Source organism: Saccopteryx leptura, chromosome 4 (genome assembly GCF_036850995.1).
Source record: "Saccopteryx leptura isolate mSacLep1 chromosome 4, mSacLep1_pri_phased_curated, whole genome shotgun sequence".
NCBI lineage: Eukaryota > Metazoa > Chordata > Mammalia > Chiroptera > Emballonuridae > Saccopteryx > Saccopteryx leptura.
This window is the reverse complement of record NC_089506.1, coordinates 36,646,896-36,666,251: the sequence shown is the minus strand read 5'-3', so window position 1 is coordinate 36,666,251 and position 19,356 is coordinate 36,646,896. Positions and strand designations below refer to the sequence as shown.

At 45.7% G+C, this 19,356-nt stretch overlaps 1 protein-coding gene across 6 annotated transcripts in view; it reads left to right on the top strand.

Annotated features, from left to right (window-relative positions):
- ATP11A (ATPase phospholipid transporting 11A) overlaps positions 1–19,356 on the top strand; it is a 150,580-nt gene that overhangs the window by 99,953 nt on the left and 31,271 nt on the right. For all 6 annotated transcript variants that reach the window (XM_066380531.1, XM_066380530.1, XM_066380534.1 and 3 more), the window contains exons 11-18: positions 1,154–1,304; positions 2,515–2,712; positions 5,423–5,596; positions 6,868–7,031; positions 8,798–8,869; positions 11,023–11,096; positions 16,517–16,620; positions 18,876–19,057. In XM_066380531.1, the coding sequence (XP_066236628.1) occupies positions 1,154–1,304; positions 2,515–2,712; positions 5,423–5,596; positions 6,868–7,031; positions 8,798–8,869; positions 11,023–11,096; positions 16,517–16,620; positions 18,876–19,057 (1,119 nt within the window). The remainder of the gene's footprint in view (positions 1–1,153; positions 1,305–2,514; positions 2,713–5,422; positions 5,597–6,867; positions 7,032–8,797; positions 8,870–11,022; positions 11,097–16,516; positions 16,621–18,875; positions 19,058–19,356) is intronic.

Genomic DNA, 19,356 nt, shown 5'->3' with positions numbered 1-19,356 from the left:
TGGCCTTATTAACAATTTCTTCATGGTGTCTAGACAGACAGTAAAGCTGATTATTTAGATCAGCTGTCTTATTTTGTGGGGACACAAATGGCCACATACCTTCAGCCCACTTCCACAGGCTCTCGTGTGGACACCCCAGAGTCCCAGTTCAACATCATTTGCAGATACCCAACAGCTTTTCCCACCTTTTCATGAAAAAGTTAAAATAGGGTCATTTTAAATTTGGGAGATTGAAAACCATATGTTTTACTGAGGAAAGCATCAGCAAAGAACAGAGTTTTTTTCTTTTATTAAACCATAAATCCTTGTGAAAATAAATCAAGGAGTGAATTAAATTGGTCAGAAATTGTGGCCCAAATTTTTTCATCTTTGCCTCTTGTTGTAGTGTGTGCTTAATTTGAAGCGGACCACTGAGCGGTTACAGATGACTTAACAAGGGCTGTGTAATACTTCCAGATTTTGGGGGAAGACTATTAGGGTGTCTTCTGCCCACTCGAAATGCCAATCTTGGAAAGTGATCTTGAATACCTGCCCGTCTCTGGCTATCTCAAATATGAAAATGGATATTTGACTCTTAAACAAGAATGCTTTGTTTCTAGATGTCTACATTGACAAATAAGTTTCAGAAATAGATATTGGAAAATCACACCTTCACAAGATCTGCTAAGACATTGGCTAAAGACTTAGCATTATCCTTACACAGAGGTCATTTCCTTTAGTGTTGACTTCCTTCCCTTCTTCCTCCGTGGTGGTAATCTCTAAATTTGGAACTCATTGGTTGATGCTTAATGATAGAAGAAATTGATTTCTGGATGTTCTTTAAATGACAGAATCCTAGACCATGCCGAAACTCTTGTCAGCAGTGGAGTTGTGTGGAGTTGTCTCTCCTTATTTATAAAACTTTCCTTTTCTTGGCTGTTATCCTTGTGGCATCTAAAACCACATGCCACAGAGGAGACTCAGATAGATATGAGCTCTCAGTTTTATTTTCACTGGGTCAGTTGGTTGGGAGCTTGGGTGGAGTTCTTTGAAACTCATTGCTGTGCTGTTTCTAGTCTGTTTTGTCACAATGTGTTCATATTGTCACACAGATGCAAAGGTCTCAATTCTTCAGGGAGCAATAACTAAATACCATCATGCTCTTCTGTTTTAGATCAATGAATGTATTCCTCATTGTGTACCTCTGCATTCTAATCAGTAAAGCACTGATAAATACTGTCTTGAAATATGTGTGGCAAAGTGAACCATTCCGAGATGAGCCATGGTATAATCAGAAAACTGAAGCTGAAAGACAGAGGAACCTGGTATGGAAAGTGATTTTCTTTACAGCAATCAAAGATGCCTTGTAGGCTGTTGCGATGAAAATATGTTATGAGAGTGTGATGAATTTGTGATTGACTAGAGCATTGTTATAGATGCATTCATTGACATTGAAAGTATCAGTTCCTCTCTAGCTGTAGACACTGGTTGCACTTACTTTCTTTGGATACTTGAATGTACAAGTCTGGAAAGGTATTGGTTCCCACAGTAAATTTTTACGGATGCACCCCAAATGCTTTCAGTGTTTCCAGAACCCAGTGCAATGTCCCATATTTAGAGGATGCTCAGTGAATGTCCATTAATGATTGTGAGGTAAATGGTACTTACTTATAGTAAGTATATGGAAAAAAGGAGAATCTCAATTATATGGAAATTAGGACAAGAATTGTTTTCACTTTTTCTTTAGAGGGACTTCAGGTCAGTTTTCCATGTTTTCTAAAAGTATTTTTTCCAAAACTAGATTATTAAAATAATTTGATTATACTTAAAACAATATAGTTTTCTGATTGGGCCCAGTGAGTCCAGACCTGAGCCATGTGCAACTCTAAACCAGTGTGTACCCAGTACAAGTGGGGCCGTGTGTAGATGCAGGCCAGTGTCTACTCAGTGTAGACCTGAGCTGCGTGTAAATGACAGCCAGGGCCCACTGAGGCCAGAGCAGGTCTGATACAAATCCAGACCAGGAAGGGTCCACTGATTTCGGAGGGGAGTTTGTGCAAATTCACACTAGGGTCCTTACTTCTTTCCTGTGTTCCACTGGGCCTCCCATAACACTAAATGACTTAGAAATGAGGATAAAATCATTTGTACCAGACTGATATTTTTGGCATCTATGGGTTACTACAAAGTTAATTTGTCATTTGTCAGTCTCAAAGAAAACTTGGAATACTCAAAATGTAAAGTTTCCCATTGACTCTGTTGGGAGGCCTTCTGTCTCATGACTGTGCGTTGGGCTAACAGCTGACTCAGTCCTTACCCCCCACTACTGCGCAGGCCTGGGTGGCCTGAGGCCATCACAGCTCTAAATTTAAGTGACAGGCAAGTAACCCAGTGGCTGCTGCAACCCCTGAATAAGCCTTATCTTTGCATTTGAAATACTTTTATTTAAAATCGCACTTGTGTGGTTTGTGCCTAAGTTTTAAATGGTAGTGAGGTTGGGCCATGGGTGTGGGAAATCACGCAGTGTTCTCTCAGTTTCTCAGGGCGTTCACAGACTTCCTGGCTTTCATGGTTCTCTTCAACTACATCATCCCCGTTTCCATGTATGTCACCGTGGAGATGCAGAAGTTCCTTGGCTCGTATTTCATCACCTGGGATGAAGAAATGTTTGACGAGGAAATGGGCGAAGGGCCTCTGGTCAACACCTCAGACTTAAACGAAGAGTTAGGACAGGTCAGTGTCTCCTGATTTGTCTTTCCTGGTCTTTTGACAATTGAGTCCCTCCATTTTATGTGCCCAGGTATCTAGATTTTAAATGATTTTTATCATGTAAGCAAATCATCCAGGTGGGCCAATGACAATTTTTCCATTTTAGTTCATACAAAAAGATATAACCTTTGGTGAAAAACAACAATATAATCTTTTTTATTTTTAACTTATGTAACAGTTGGTGGTGTTTTTGTATTTACAAGTTATACAAAATTACATTAAATGTTTGATATAAGCTTATCCATGACCTAAGTGCTGCTCATTCCAGGTAATGCTGCAAATTGAGGTGAAGGGGTAAAAGTGAGCGAACCTTTGTTGAGTACCTACTTCATAGGCATTGCAGTCGGCTTTGATCCCTGATTTCCTTTCATTCTGATAGTGAGCGAGTTATCCCATTTTTAAGATGAGAAAAATGAGTCACTGGGGAGTTTCAATAGCCTGCTATATTACATGATTCAAAATATCTACATTGAAATCCTGCTCCACGTTGGTAACTTCATGGCATGGGCAGGTGACATGAGCTCTGTGCACCTTGAGCTTCTCACTCCGTAAAATGGGTGTAATAACAGGTACATGACTTCCCACGGTGTAGTGGAGATTGAAAGAGATACCAGAGATAAGGCACCTACCACAGTGTTGAATGGAACCGCCATGGCTGGGAGTCATTGCTACCCAGGATCACCTGGATGAGGGACAGAGCCCACACTCACTCTGGTCTACCTGACCCCACACTCAGCCTCTTCCTTGGAAAGAGATCAAGGGAGAGAGCTGTCTTCCCGACCTCACCTTGGTCCTTCGGCCTTTAGTGAGAACCTTCCCGCCACCCCCTGTCCAACCTTTTCCCAGCCTGTATGTTGTAAGAGAGGGCACTTGGTAAATGCTAATTTATTATTATTTTTTTAGCAGGAAGAAATTTTTGAGTGGTATTTTTGCAAACAGCTATTTTAGACTAGTAGCTGAAATCCACCTCCCTGTGGCACTGAAACAGGAAATAGATGGTTAGACTCTGATAGATACATACTGCCTCTTCCCTCAGGTCAAAGATATTTGTTACTAGAAGGTAATACATTTCGCTGATCCATGAGTTTGACTTTCGACGTGTCCCTCTAGGACGCTCCACACCCCCGTGGTGGAGGGCTGTCTCAGTCAGCAATGTGGTCGTCGTAATCCAGTTGCTTGGTACAAGAAAATCGTTACCTCCATAGATTTCATATCCGTTGCAATAAAAAATGGTATATTTTGTGTAATACTGAGAAATTCACAGAGGAAAATTTTTTCCTGCAACAGGAAAAGTGGTGGAGCTGTGCATAGTGAAGCCAATTATTCTGGCTCAGGGTGAGTCTGAGAACGAAGTACTAACACAGGAGCCCCAGAGAGGGCTGCAAAGGCGTGTTTCAGGGGAGGAAATGCAGGGAAATAGTCCGCACTATTCATTCAACACTGTGGTGGGTGCCTTAGCTCTGGTGTCTCATTCACTCTCCACTACACCCTGGCAGGTCGTGCCTGTGATTGTGAACCCGCACTTTGAAACAAAGTCGGATATCGTTCGCTTCACACAGCACAGTCATTGTGAATGTGGTCTTCACTCATGCTGCTAATTTTCCAGATCATGGAGGCTCAGCAGTTTTTGAATGGGAGATTTTAAATATATTGATATATATATATATTTTTATAATATATAAATAGACATACTTATATATAATATAAAAGTAATTTATGTTTATAAATATACAGATACATATATAAATAATATGTTAATATATAGTAAGTATATATAAATATGTATGACTATATGTATAGTCTAAGACACTACTTTGTACTTATAAGTTGCTTATTAGAGCCAAACACATGTTGGAAAAGGCTTTTCTGCTGTGGGATTTATGACATAGAAGAGAATTTTTGTGAGACTGAACTGAAAAGGCACAACGTACAGAGCCGGTTTTATTTTAGGTCATTTCTGCTCTTCACAGTTCTGTACTTGATTGTCATTTTAAACAATACCTCTGTGTCCTGTGTGCTGGAGGGACTGAGCCTGGACTCAGCCCCGGGCCCCCCCTGCCCTTGAGCTCAGAGCAGGGGTCTCTGACAGCTGGAGGCCCATGTTACTCATCATGTTACCTGGATTCCAGGGCCCCACCTTCTTCAGGTGTCCCTGAGGAATACACGGCCTGAGTGTCTCTAAATTTAGGGTTTAAGACTAAGTGCAGTGTTTTAACATTTTTCACAGTTTTCTGTCTGATACTTGTTTTGTTCTTTCAGTTGTTTGAGTTTTATTTTCTAAACCTTAAATCATATTGTGATTTTTGACCTCCCAGACCTTATAGAATAAGTTTATTGTATTTATATCTTTGAGTTTGGTAAGTGACTAAGAAGATGTGTTCTTTGAAGCTTTGCATCCAGGAAAAGGAAAACCACCTTTATTCCTGCGAGAGCGAAGGCCGCTTCCAACTCCCAAGTCAGGCTGTGTCGGGGTTGGGGGAGGGTGGATGGTCCGGCATGTTCATAGTTTGGGCTGGAGAATAAATATCTTTGGGGTAAAACCTGAAGTCTGTTTCATACAGAAAACATTGATGCTAGAAACACAGCATCCTAGGGTCGCAGTGAGCCGCAGCTTCTCCCTCTCCGAGAAGGGCATGTGAACGCCGGGCCCCGTCAACAAGCCTTGTGTCCGCAGGTGGAGTACATCTTCACGGACAAGACCGGCACCCTCACGGAGAACAACATGGAGTTCAAGGAGTGCTGCATCGAGGGCCACGTCTACGTGCCGCACGTCATCTGCAACGGGCAGGTGCTCCCCGGCACTTCCGGCATTGACATGATCGACTCTTCCCCAGGTGTCAGCGGGAGGGTAGGTGGCCCCTTTCTCCATAGTCGTTTTCCCTGTAGGGGCCACTGCTGCTATACTGTCTCAGTTTACAAGATAGCCTGGTGTAGCCTCTTTCTCTGGAGTCCAGGAAAGACATGAATCTTCTAGCAGCTAGAGTGAGAAGAATGGTCAGATGCCACTGTTTCCCACTAGTGAATCTGGCCGGTCACATCATGATAGAAACAGCTTTAAAAATGTGGACAGTCGGAGCAAACAGCGGGCTCTGAGCAAAGCGACCTATAGGCTGTGTGTGCTTGTGCTCATACTACGTGTACATACTCAGACACACATGCACACATGGGAGCTCACGTGCACTTCTGTGCACACAGACATGCACACATAAAGACACATGCCCCACACCTATATGTGAACACATGTATACACAGGCACACGTAAGCATAGGTAGATATAGCCCCTACGCACATACCATCATAAGTGTGCCCACAGAGAAGGCACACACACTGCACTTACACACACACATACACACACCAAGTGCTGTGCCTTCACAGCTCAGCATTTTTAGGAGGAAGCCATGACCCTCATCAGTGGTCAGCCAGGAGACCATTCTAGAAAACTTGGTGACTACATAGCCCTCTGGGGTGTCCCCTAGGGCACCAAGGATAGCCTGCTTATTGGGCTGTGTTGTAACAGCCTTTTGTGGCAAGTAAACCATGCCCCCCACTACGTTTGCATCGGGAGATTTCAACACAGAAACTGCCTTCTCACCCCAGTCTGAGAAGAGAGGGGCAGGTGGCCTGTGGCCTTCGTGAGGTGTCCCACAGGCTCGCACCCTCTGACCACATGCTGCGACTCCCCCGCCCGGCACATGTGGTACAAGTCCAGCTCTTGTTGGCCCCCCTCAGCCACAGCGGCATCCGGAACCCCTGAGAAAGCCTTCTGGAATCTCAAGGGAATCTGGGCTGCTAGAAGCCTTGCATTTCCGCCTCAGCTGATCTGAGGCTTTGCCCGTGTTCTTCTCTTGTGGCCTTGAACCCATCGCCTCGTCTCACCAAACATTCATTTCCTTTCAGTCTTCATAGCCCAGTGGTCTTGATCGTAACTACTGTAGAAGTGCTTAGGAGTGAAAAGCCACAGTCGCGCTCTACTTCCTGACCACCAAAGGCAACACTAACACTTCCTAACCCTTAAAAGTTGCATGTCCTGCTTTATTATTTATTTCCTTCTGTTTGTTTTTCTTCTCCTCCAAGCTGATATGCCACAGGTGTGTGGATGTTTGTATTGCATTTTTACAGGAGCGAGAAGAGCTGTTTTTCCGGGCCCTCTGTCTGTGCCACACCATCCAGGTGAAAGATGACGATGAGGTGGACGGGCCCAGGAAGTCACCAGACTCGGGGAAGTCCTGCGTGTACATCTCGTCCTCGCCCGATGAGGTGGCCTTAGTGGAGGGCATCCAGAGGTACGTCTCTGGCTGCACGCGGGTCTGGTCTCAAATGTGAGGGGTGTGCTGCCCGGGTCGTGGAGTTCTTGTCAGCCCCCGCAGAGTGCTTCTACGGGACTCCTAGACGTGTCCGAGGCAGGCCCTGTGCCTGGATGCTTGATGAGGGGTGAGCGGAGCAGGCACCACCCACGTGCTAGTGTCTCCTCGGCCTCCACATTGGTAGAGGTGGGTCCCTCCTGAGTACTGCCTGCCATCGGTGTGAGAAGTAGCTGTTCCCAGCTGCCAGTGTTTGTCACTGTCTTATAGGGGTACTTTTTCCTCCTCATTTCTTCAATAAGAAGGTTAGAAGCCATTCCAAATAATCATAGGCTTTCAAAGATGCCAACCATCTTAGACACCCTTATGAAAATTCTTCCTCATCATCCTAAAGACTTGATACTCAGAGATATCAAGCAACTTTCCCAAAGTCACACAGCATGGAAATGGATTAAGCTGGGGTACTGGGGTTTGTGTGTCATTAACTTTCCTTTCTTTGTGTCTTGTCTTATTAAGTTTATGTGCTTCTGGCATCTACCTTCAATATCTTTTTATTGGGAGTTCTTGCTGCCTCTTACATATGACATTTAAGCATACACTTGGAAAAATACTTTAAATATTCTAGATATGTGGCATAATTTCAAGTCAAGGGAAATATTTTATAATCATTACAGCTTACAATTCGAATTTAATACTAAGAGGTCTCCCCCCTCTTTGCTACTATTGATAAGTGGGCACTGAACACCTCTCATCTAATTACAATAGTGTTTTCATTGTTGACTAACTTAATGTATATTTCCCATGCAATTTGAATAGTAACATCAGGTATGTAAATTATAACACTTCAGATGTTATTAAGTGTATAAATTCACACGTACAGGTAGGAGATTTCTCAAAGCTAGATTTCTCTTCTTGGGAAACAAGGATTCAAAAATTAAACCACATTCAGTCATAGATATATGAAGTTAGGACAGGCTGTTCCTGACTGTCATTCTCGACTCACTTCCCAAGAAGCCTTTCCTGCAGATGCCCTACCATACCAACTCCTGCCTGGGGCGGGTCCCCATACCCCATGACCCCTTCATATGGCTCCATATTATATTAGAATGACACATTTTCACCTCCTGTATCTGTAAGCTCCTGGAGTCCAGAAACCACTTCTTTTTCCTCCTCACGCTCCCAGCGTGTGTCCAAATGGCACACAACATGATGTGACGTGTGTGCTGGTGGAGTATAGATGATAGATTAGGGTCTTATAGATTAGGGGCTCTGCAGATGTTTGGTGACTGGCTGCCTGCTGTGGGCATAGTGTCCTCATCGGTAAAATGTTAGTCTGGAGATTGAGATTGAGGTTGACAGGGTCCTTATCATTCTGACGTGTAACCTCTGCTAATCAACTCTACTGATCAGGGAGTAAAATGGGTCAGTATAGACAGGGACCAAGCCACAGACCTACTGTCTTTCCGAATCCTGTGGATACCAGTGAGAATGCACCTCATCGATGTGGTGCTCATGGGACGGAGGGTAAGTCAGAAATTCTTTTGGTTCTTAGAGAACTTTGAGATGGTGAATAATAAATTCAGTGTTATCATTTCCTAAGTTTACAATTCAATTTCCTACTTCTGTTTTATCAGAAAAAATTTCTTTTTCAAAAAGAAAGCTTTACCAAAATGTAAAACAGAAATGTTGTATGAAAGAGGAATATCAAAATTTCAGAATAACCACTACGTTTGCCTTCTCCTTTGCAGACTTGGTTTTACATACCTAAGGCTGAAGGATAATTACATGGAGATATTAAATAGGGACAACGACATTGAAAGGTAAGGCTGTTATATAGACATTGAGTTGTCATGGTAATAAAGAATTGTTTTTACAAAGCTTTTTCACGGGGGAAAAACCAAATTCTCTGTACTCCCCCCATAACTCATTGCCCCTTCTTCTCAGTAACAACCCTAAGAATGTCACAGAAACATCTGGAAAATTTAAGAATTAGAGAAGAAGGTGGTTGGATGGTATTACAGCATTAAAAAGATTTTGGGTTATGTCACCTAAAATCAGCTTTTACCGCAAGAGTTTTCAAAGCTTCCAGTGTTTTCCCACTCTCCGACTCTCCTTGAGTGGGGCAGTAGGGGTGAGGGGAGGAGAAGTGGGGGGGAGAGCAAGCACCTTCCTCCGGGAGTGGCCACAGAATCCTGTGTTTACAGAGCACCAGCTGCCAGGCCCTGGAGCACAGTGTCCTGTGAGAAGAGTCAGAGGAAGTGTGCTTTGGAATTAACAGCGACATATTGGATGGTTTCACTTTTCAAAACTCTAGTGCCCACACGCTTTTGATATTTAGGAACCGTCTGCCTAAAATTACTGGTCCCAGAGACAAGCTACACATCTGAAATTTTGACTCAGAAGATCAGACAGTCCATCTCTCCTACATAAATAAATATAAATATGCAGAAATTGATATAAGCAAAGACAGGTTGTTAAAAAAAATAAGATTTAGTTTTGATGGCTTCAGAAAACTGGATTTTAAAATTTCCTTCGAAAAAATGAACTCCTAGGTTAGTGGAAGTGGTGGACCCCTTGACTGCAGAACTGGCTACTAGACCTGGATTGGCACAGCTGGTGTTCCATCCTGCAGGGCTGGGGGCTTCCTACCAGTTATGAGGTCACCCCTTGCAGGGAGGAAACAGAGTGACATATTGCTGGCGGGCCTCAGATTTGCAGCTGAGAAGGCAGTTGCTCCTGAAATTATAACACACAACACAGTGCTGCTGAGGAAGTCCCAGGGAGCCGTCTAGCAGTGTGGGGCAGGAAGAAACTTTCCTCTGCCCCTCCAGGGGCTTTCAGCTGCTCTACTAATCAAATAGACACAAGAGAAAATGACCCAATTTAATTACATTTGTATGTATAGGAACCCCAAATACAAGAGAGAGTGAGAGGTACCCCCCTCCCCCAGGAGACAGAAAGGGGAAATGAGGTCTGTAGGACATTCTGAACTAATGAGGCATATGTGACATTCAGAAGCCCTAGGGCTTCAAAGGGGAGGTCATTTGCAGGATGATAAGAGCAGATGTTCAGTAATTAGATGTTTACTCTGCCGTATAGATCGGTCATAAAAACTTATCTCTGATGAAAACTCTTATTCTGAGCAAGGCCCTTAATTTAAATTCTGTAAGGGAGAGGTAACGGTTTCTCATGAGCCTGCCGGATCTCGGTTGTCAAAATAATCCACGTTAAAGCGGCACCTCTGGGGGAGGCCAGTCCTGAACCCCTCCACCAGCTTCTGAGCAGGAGTGACATCGCAGAAGTCTCAGTCACTCCTGAGCTGCTGGCTGCAGTCTCTCTAGACCCTAAGGTGTTTTCAGAGGTGGTGTCAGGGGAGGCTGAACTATTTTCAATATTTCAAACGCCAGACAGAGATCATGAGTCTTTCAATACTGAGACTGCACAAGCTGAGTAAATGTCAGTTTTCTTTGCCTTTTAAAGGATTTTTATCAAATGAAAGGACTGGTTGATTCTGAGAGATCAAAAGCGCTGATACAACCTGTGGGTCTGTGTTCAACAGAATTTAGGAAAGTAAATCGGCACATAAGATGTACATTCTCCCATGAGCACCTGCGACGCGGGCTGGGCGTGGAAGGGGAAGGTGGAAGTCCAAGGTGAAGGTCCCAGTGGGAAGGAGATGAGAGCCTGGCCTCAGTCTCCCTCTGTCCCCCACAGGGCACTGGTGCCACAGGGAGGAGCAGAATCCCCAGTCACATGAATGCACACGTCTCCACTGTGTCTGGAGGAAACGGCCCCACCTCCAGATTCCTCTCTGGAAGGAGGCATCCCTGCCCATCAGTGCTGCTCCCAGGGTGGGGGGGCGATAGAGGGAATGTTCTGAAGGCCTGTGCATGGTGGGGTGACTACCTCAGACACATCCTTGTGGAAAGATAGAGAAATACCCAGATTTCATGACAGAATCTTTTTTTTTCAGGTTTGAATTGCTGGAAATTTTGAGCTTTGACTCAGTAAGAAGGAGAATGAGTGTGATTGTAAAATCAGCTACAGGTAGAAATTCTTTTCTTTTTTAATTTCTTAAATTATACATTGTGGTTGTATTTTATTCTGAGGTTTCCATTCTCTAGTAGCTTTAAAAATTTAACTATTTATTCTCTTTAAAAAAAAAACCATACATGAACCAACCACAGGTCACATAACTGCTCACACCAACGTCAGGCCCCACCGCTCCTTGCCCTGGCTGTGGGTGACAGAGCGCCCAACTCCTCATGCTGCTGCTGCTCTCCCAGGGGCGGTGGGCTGACAGCTCCCCCTGCTGGACACCCTGCAGAGTGCTCCACAGTGTCCCTCCTCCCTCCCGTCAGTCCCCATCGGCACCTGCTTCCACGGAACTCCGTCTACAGCCTCTGCCTTTCTGTTGTCCTGCTGCCACGTCAGTCTTCTTAAGACCCTCAAATGCTCACTGTCCTGGCTGGGCCTGGTGGGCTCCCGGTCTGCATCAGGCAGCCATACCTCCCCAGGGCTTTTCCACTGAGTCCCTGAACGGCCTTCTGAGCTTTCGTTCTCAGACCGCCCCAGCCTGTGGCCGGGCCTGGTGGGCTCCCGGTCTGCATCAGGCAGCCATACCTCCCCAGGGCTTTTCCACTGAGTCCCTGAACGGCCTTCTGAGCTTTCGTTCTCAGACCGCCCCAGCCTGTGGCCGGGCCTGGTGGGCTCCCGGTCTGCATCAGGCAGCCATACCTCCCCAGGGCTTTTCCACTGAGTCCCTGAACGGCCTTCTGAGCTTTCGTTCTCAGACCGCCCAGCCTGTGGCTGGGCCTGGTGGGCTCCCGGTCTGCATCAGGCAGCCATACCTCCCCAGGGCTTTTCCACTGAGTCCCTGATCGGCCTTCTGAGCTTTCGTTCTCAGATCGCCCCAGCCTGTGCACTGCATGGACTTTTCCGCCAGGAGGCCCTCTGCCTGGGGTGGGCTTTTCCACTTAGAATTCTTCTTGTTCATTTGTACCTTTCCAAGGACAGCTCAACAGCCACCTGATGAGGAAGCCTGTCCTGGTTGCCTCAGTGGATGAGCTGTTTGTCTTCTGACCTGGCTAGACTGCGGGCATCCTACCTGCAGAACCTGTCCTTTCCTCAGCAGTATTCCCACACAGCACCACTTCTGACTGCTCATAAATACTGCTAAATTCAATTTACTGCTAATGAGGCAGTTTCAAAATGTCATTTTATCAAGAGATATGGGACCTTATTTCTAATTGGTTTTTTAAAACTAGGCAATACCAGGCTGTGTTTATCTCTCTGGAAAGTTGCCTTGTGAACAACCAGATGCAGCCTCTACCCTGTAACTATACAGACTCAGCCCGAAGTCGTGATCTGGGGCATGCTGGGGAATCTTACGTCAGTCTGCATCTAACACTCGTGTTGAGAGAATTTCATTTCAATGGGCAGTAAATAAGCAAGGTACCTTTTCTTAAACAAGGCCATCCTGAGTTCTTCTGATAGAACCAGCAACTCCTGTTTTCTCTTCTAAGACCATGGAGGCTGCTGAAGGCATATCTTAGAGCACATCATGGAAGTCATTTTTCAAGGAGCTGAGTTCCGTGCGCTGGGCAATGAGCCTGGTGACGGCGCCCTGGCCCCCTGGGAGCTATGCGGCTGTCTCAGAGCAGTTCTGCCCACACGCTCCCTCCCCTCTAAACCGGGTGATCAAATGTGGGGGCTCCCCCAAGGAGACTTGCCCTAAGTGTCATGGGGCATACACTAATTTGTAATGTCAATATTGCCCGTATACACGGAAAGAGAGGTTTTACCACTCAGATCAGCAGGACATGGGAAACATACACCCCATGGTGTTTGAGAAAAGTTCAGATAGATGTGCTCACACTTGGCCACGTACACAAGATTATCCTGCTGTGCATAAATGAAGCACTCTCCTGAGAGTCTAAGCCATTCTAAATTATCCAGAAGAAGGGCATTGCATTGTGCACGTTTTCTTGTCTTATTTCCCCTTTATGAATGTGAAGTCTAGGAGCTGAAGTGCTTCAAAGAAAGTTCCTGAGCCTGCAGTAATGATTACAATCTCAGGAAGCAGTGCCTCAGTTATCCACAAACCATCTGCCCCATCTGCGCATTCTCCTGAACTGCATGGTCACAGTGCTGGTACCCAGGGGATGTGCCAGGGAATCTGCGTAAACAACCTCCACTTACCATCAAGAAGGGCATCACAAGAGCTCGCAAAGAGCTGGGTCACATTAAGAATTTATGCCCAAGGCAGTTGCATCATTAGAATATCTCTTCCATGAGATAATGATCTACTGTTTCTGAAGGCTTCCTTTGAGGAATTCTGAGTTTTAGGAGGCAGACTGTCAGGCCAGCCACTACATCAATTAATTTTAAGAGAAGTTTAAATATTTAATTCAACAAGTTGTTCTCTCGGTAGTAACACATCCCCAGAGATGACAATAATTTTACTAGTTTTACAGCCTGATGGAGGGTTGACTCCGTTAGGGGAGACCGGAGACCGTAAGCCACTGCAGCCAGTGAGCAACTTGAATTTCTTTCTGAGCGCTCTTGACTGAGAACTGAGCTGCAGCGGGCAGAGCCAGCCTGGGCCCCACTGCATGCCCTGCTCTGGGTTAAGATCACGTCAACTGTGTGTGCTGCCATCGGGGAGGAACACGGCCCTGAGTGCTGCTTTACCTTCCTGTCCTGTGTGCGCACTGCTCTGGGTTAAGATCGTGTCAACTGTGTGTGCTGCCATCGGGGAGGAACACGGCCCTGAGTGCTGCTTTACCTTCCTGTCCTCTGTGTGCGCACTGCTCTGGGTTAAGATCACGTCAACTGTGTGTGCTGCCATCGGGGAGGAACACGGCCCTGAGTGCTGCTTTACCTTCCTGTCCTCTGTGTGCGCACTGCTCTGGGTTAAGATCACGTCAACTGTGTGTGCTGCCATCGGGGAGGAACACGGCCCTGAGTGCTGCTTTACCTTCCTGTCCTCTGTGTGCGCACTGCTCTGGGTTAAGATCACGTCAACTGTGTGTGCTGCCATCGGGGAGGAACACAGCCCTGAGTGCTGCTTTACCTTCCTGTCCTCTGTGTGCGCACTGCTCTGGGTTAAGATCGTGTCAACTGTGTGTGCTGCCATCGGGGAGGAACACGGTCCTGAGTGCTGCTTTACTTTCCTGTCCTCTGTGTGCGCACTGCTCTGGGTTAGTAGCTCCTTGTTTACAAAACTGGAAAAGTAGGATCTAAACTAGTGCCAAATACTGTCTGGTCTTGTCCTTTGCAGATTTAATTTTGCTTTATGTTGTGGATATTTTTATGTCCAAGACTCTCCTCACCAAGTCTTAAGGCTGAACCTGTCCCATGCCTAAAGTGGGTTTGGAGGAATTGACAAATTGAGACAGTGGAAATTTAAGCCTTTTACAAGCCATTACTGTGAGTGGTCCATGATTTTCCTAGGGAAAAAAAAATTATTATTGTTTAAGGATGCCTCATTATCTTGTCTACTGTAATTCTTCTAAACTGTATTCGACGGCATAGGAGCGTTGGCTAGACATTGTCTGGTAGATGGGAATGCACGCTTGACGTCAGTCTGGTTGGTATATGAATTAAGAAGCCCAGGTCACAGACCTCTGCGGTTGCCTAAGTGTCTTCTAAGGATCGCACTTCCTGCTCTGGTGGAGCCCTGCACGGTGTGCGGGCCGTGCTCCCACTTCTGTGCCAGCTGTGGCCCAGCCCCAGCTCGGTTCATGTGCGGGCAATGCAGGCATCACTGGACACCATCCATCTGGCTGAAGTTTGCTATTACCCTTGGTTTACCTTCTTGTGTGAGCATAAATTGTGCTGCGTATGCATGTTTTTACTGCGTGTGTATATCACAGGAGTTAGTTCTTTCTAGAATCAAGGAAATAAGCCAGGGAGGGCTGTGCATGCTGTAGCTGAGTTCTTGGGCTCTTGTGTGGGTTCCCCATGTGCACCAGTCAGTGTGGTCTCACTAGCCCCTCCTCCCAGCCCTCCTGACCCGCCCCATCTGGGGATGTGGCTGCAGTGGGACAATTGCCTGCTTCTCCTGGAGCCTCTGGATTTGGTTTCCCGGATATACTTCTACAGGCCTGGCCATCGGTGTCTAGGGTTTCTAGGGATTAACGCCATGCAGGGAGCTCAGCAGTCGAGCTTTTAGTCTGAAGGCAAATTAAGACCAGAACGCAGGTCACAGTGGTAGTTAGTGCGCCTTGGCGAGGCCCTGCAGTCACTTTGATAAGACCACCACGGTGTTTCCTTCCATAAGCCAAAGAGGCAAAGCCCACCTGACAGAGTGCTGTGTGGCTTTGCTGGCCAGAAGATTCTTCCCTGAAAGAGGGGGAGCCTCCACCTGCCAGGGCCTGGTGTTCCAGTGCTAGTAGTGCCTTCTGTCTCGTTAATCTCCTTTCTGTCATGTACTGGAGAGGTTCCCCTACTCATCCAGAAGAGAAATATCTTTTCATCCTGAGGGAGGAGAAGCATGCATCTGCAGTACAAATATGTGCAAAGTAATGAGAACATTACTTGAAGTGTGGGGCAAAAATTATAAAAGACATTCTTTGTCATTCTTGTTCATGCAAAGGATGACTCATGTCATTGTCCACGTCAAAATATACTAACAAAAATTAGAAGATATTTCAAAATGAATATGAAGTGATAAAATATCCACTAATTTTTCTGAGCAGAATTAGGGGATATTTTAAAACGAATATGAAGTGATAAAATATCCCCTCATATATTGCATTCTAAGGGGATTTGATGGTCGCCTCGTAGTATTTCATATTTCAGCAGATTGTCCCCACTTTGGGTCAGCCACACCCTTAGCTTCCTTACCGCCCCTCCCTGACCCCAGGGGCGTTTTATACCCCACTCATATCCTACCCAGAGAGAAGGCAGAAGTAACAAGAGAAAGGACACCTAGGAGCCAGGGTTTTTTCCCTTGTTTGTGGCTTATGTGTTATAAGATTTCTAAGATAATAGGGATAAAATGAGCCTTTGGGGCAATTTGTAGATTAATTTTTTTCTGATTTTATATATTAATGGATCTGTTGAAATTGCCTTTACAACAGTTTCAGTGCTAGTATCCCTGTTTTGTTTTGGTTTTTTATTAAAATGAATTTTAATATGATTATTTTTGAGTTATTCCAACTATATAAAGCATTAATTTAAACCATTAAAAATAAGATGGGAAATCTTTTCCTTATTAATGGTGGTAACTTGTTAATATTTTTTTATTTTTTAATTGAATTTTTCCGATGACATTACAAAACCATACAGGTTTCAAGTGCACAGCTCCACACCCCACATGTGCCCGCCTCATCGTGTGTGCTCTGCCCCTGCAGCGCCTCTTTCTGCCTGTTACTCCACCTCTGCCCGCCTCCACCTAGCCCCAACACCGTCTCCCTTAACCTGTGATTAAGTTAAACATCATTCTCTCTCTCATTGTATAGGAGAAATTTACCTATTTTGCAAAGGAGCAGATTCTTCAATATTTCCCCGAGTAATAGAAGGCAAAGTTGATCAGATCCGGTCCAGAGTGGAACGCAACGCTGTGGTGAGATGGGGGGCTGCGGGGGCGGGCACCACAGGGGTCTCCTGGGCCGGGAAGGGAAAACTCAGCCGAGAACGTGTGTGCTGTTCCCTGAGAGATACGCGTAGGAGTCAGAACGGGCCACGCGTACACAGCATGGACAATCCCCCTGTTGATTTTCACGCAGGCGGTGTTCCTGACCTGGGTGCTGACCCCCACACGTTTATTTAGGAGGCTGTTGAATGTTTTTGTTTTTGTTTTGATGTGGGGGGCTAGGTTGGTTGGTTGACAATGTGGGGGGTCCAGATTATAAGCATATTTGCGGTGATTGTATTGGAGGAAGTTGATCTTTATCCTGAATGATTTCTAACGATTCCTTTCAAAATGCAGTTGGCACTTACTTGTATCTTCACTTATTTTGGTTTTCTTCCCACATCTTATTCTAAAGCATGTAGCTTAGTTTGTTCTAGAACTTCAGCAATACCGTACAGTTTGTCAGGAAGTCTGAGCTTTAGACACTCCTCCTCCCCCCAGCTCCATGCCAGACAGGGAGAAAGGGATGGGCACTATTCTGTTATTAAAGCCCCAGACTAACACATTGATGGAATCAGAGTGCTCTGGGTATGGCCTCTTCAGGCTCTGAGAGTTCAACTTACTTGTGCCTCACTGGATGGAGTTGTGTAGTCTCTCTGTGTAGTGACATCCAGAATTATGATCACAGCAGAGAATTTGTTATTCTTAGATTCTTTTTGTTTGTTTGTTTGTTTTTTACAGAGACGGGGGGAGGGGATAGACAGGGACAGACAGACAGGACAGAGAGATGAGAAACATCAATCATTAGTTTTTCGTTGCGTGTTGCGACATCTTAGTTGTTCATTGATTGCTTTCTCATATGTGCCTTGACCGCGGGCCTTCAGCAGATGGAGTAACCACTTGCTCGAGCCAGCAACCTTGGGTCCAAGCTGGTGAGCTTTTTGCTCAAGCCAGATGAGCCCGCGTGCAAGCTGGCGATCTCGGGGTCTCGAACCTGGGTCTTTCGCATCCCAGTCCGATGCTCTATCCACTGTGCCACCGCCTGGTCGGGCAGATTCTTTTTTTTTTTTAAGTGAGAATAGGGGAGACAGAGAGACAGATTCCCACATGTGCCCCGACTGGGATCCACCTGGCAACCCCTGTTTGGGGCTGATGCTCGAATCAACTGAGCTGTCCTCAGCACCTGAGGCAGATGCTCAGACCAACTGAGCCATTGGCTATGGGAGGAGAAAAGGGAGAGAAGAGGGAGAGGGAGAGAACCAGGTGGTCATTTTTTCTGTGTGCCCTGACTGGGAATTGAACCCAGGACGTTTGCACGCTGGGCCAACACTCTTATCTGCTGGGTCAACTCTCTATCCACTGACCCCACTGGCCAGGGCTATTAGATTCTTTTTTTTTTTTTTTTTTTTTGTATTTTTCCGAAGCTGGAAATGGGGAGGCAGTCAGACAGACTCCCGCATGCGCCCGACTGGGATCCACCCGGCACGCCCACCAGGGGGCGATGCTCTGCCCATCTTGGGGCGTCACTCTGCTGCAATCAGAGCCATTCTAGCGCCTGAGGCAGAGGCCACAGAGCCATCCTCAGCGCCCAGGCAAACTTTGCTCCAGTGGAGCATTGGCTGCAAGAGGAGAGGAGAGAGACAGAGAGAAAGGAGAGGGGGAGGGGTGGAGAAGCAGATGGGCGCCTCTCCTGTGTGCCCTGGCAGGGAATCGAACCCGGGACTCCTGCATGCCAGGCCGACGCTCTACCACTGAGCCAACCGGCCAGGGCTAGATTCTTATTCCACTCTCCTGTGGACCCAGCAGGTGTGATAAATGACCTAGCCATTTCCTTCAATGAGTGCTAAATAAGATCAAATTGTATTACAGATTCCCATGTAAAAACATGTTATTTTAGAAATATCATTTGTATTCCCCATAAAATTGAAATTACTATCCTAAAGAAAAATTTAACTCTTCATTTGTCAAAGTAAATAAAAACAAAGTCTTACCTGTGGATGGCCCTGGTTTTATTACTTATTCCTATACTCACTAGTTTGAATTTTTTGTATAATCTATAATGATTTTATTAAATGTGGATATGAATAACTCAGCTGTAAATAATCAGCCCCTTTTAGGATTGTTTGGTTTCTAATTCTCTGATTAGTCACTGTAATTAGAGAAAGGGAATATTGAGAAAGCTATTGAAAAATAATATTTTGGCACAGTGACCCTTGAATTCACGTGAAATGCACTGTATCCCACAGGAGGGCCTTCGGACTTTGTGCGTTGCCTACAAAAGGCTCATCCCAGAAGAATATCAAGGCATTTGTAAACTGCTACAGGCTGCCAAGGTGGCACTTCAAGATCGAGAGAAGAAATTAGCAGAAGCCTATGAGCAGATAGAGAAAGATCTTATTCTGCTTGGCGCTACTGCTGTTGAGGATCGGTAATGTCAACACTATGCCTTGTCTCCAGAAGCAGAGCAGGATGCGGTGTGACAGCGTGGGCTCCATGGGGGACGCCTCGGGAGGAAGTGTCTCAGCTGTACCGAGTGGGGACGTGTTTACGTGTCAGGAAGTGACAGGCTGTCTGACTGCATGCCGTGGGGTACTGTCACAGGGCACTCATGACTGGACGATGTTTTACTTTTCGTGAATGAGATTCCTGAATTGATACTGTCTCAGAAGAAACCAGAAATAGTCAGCATTTTTACATTATGTTGTGTGTAGTCAGGATATAGTGTTT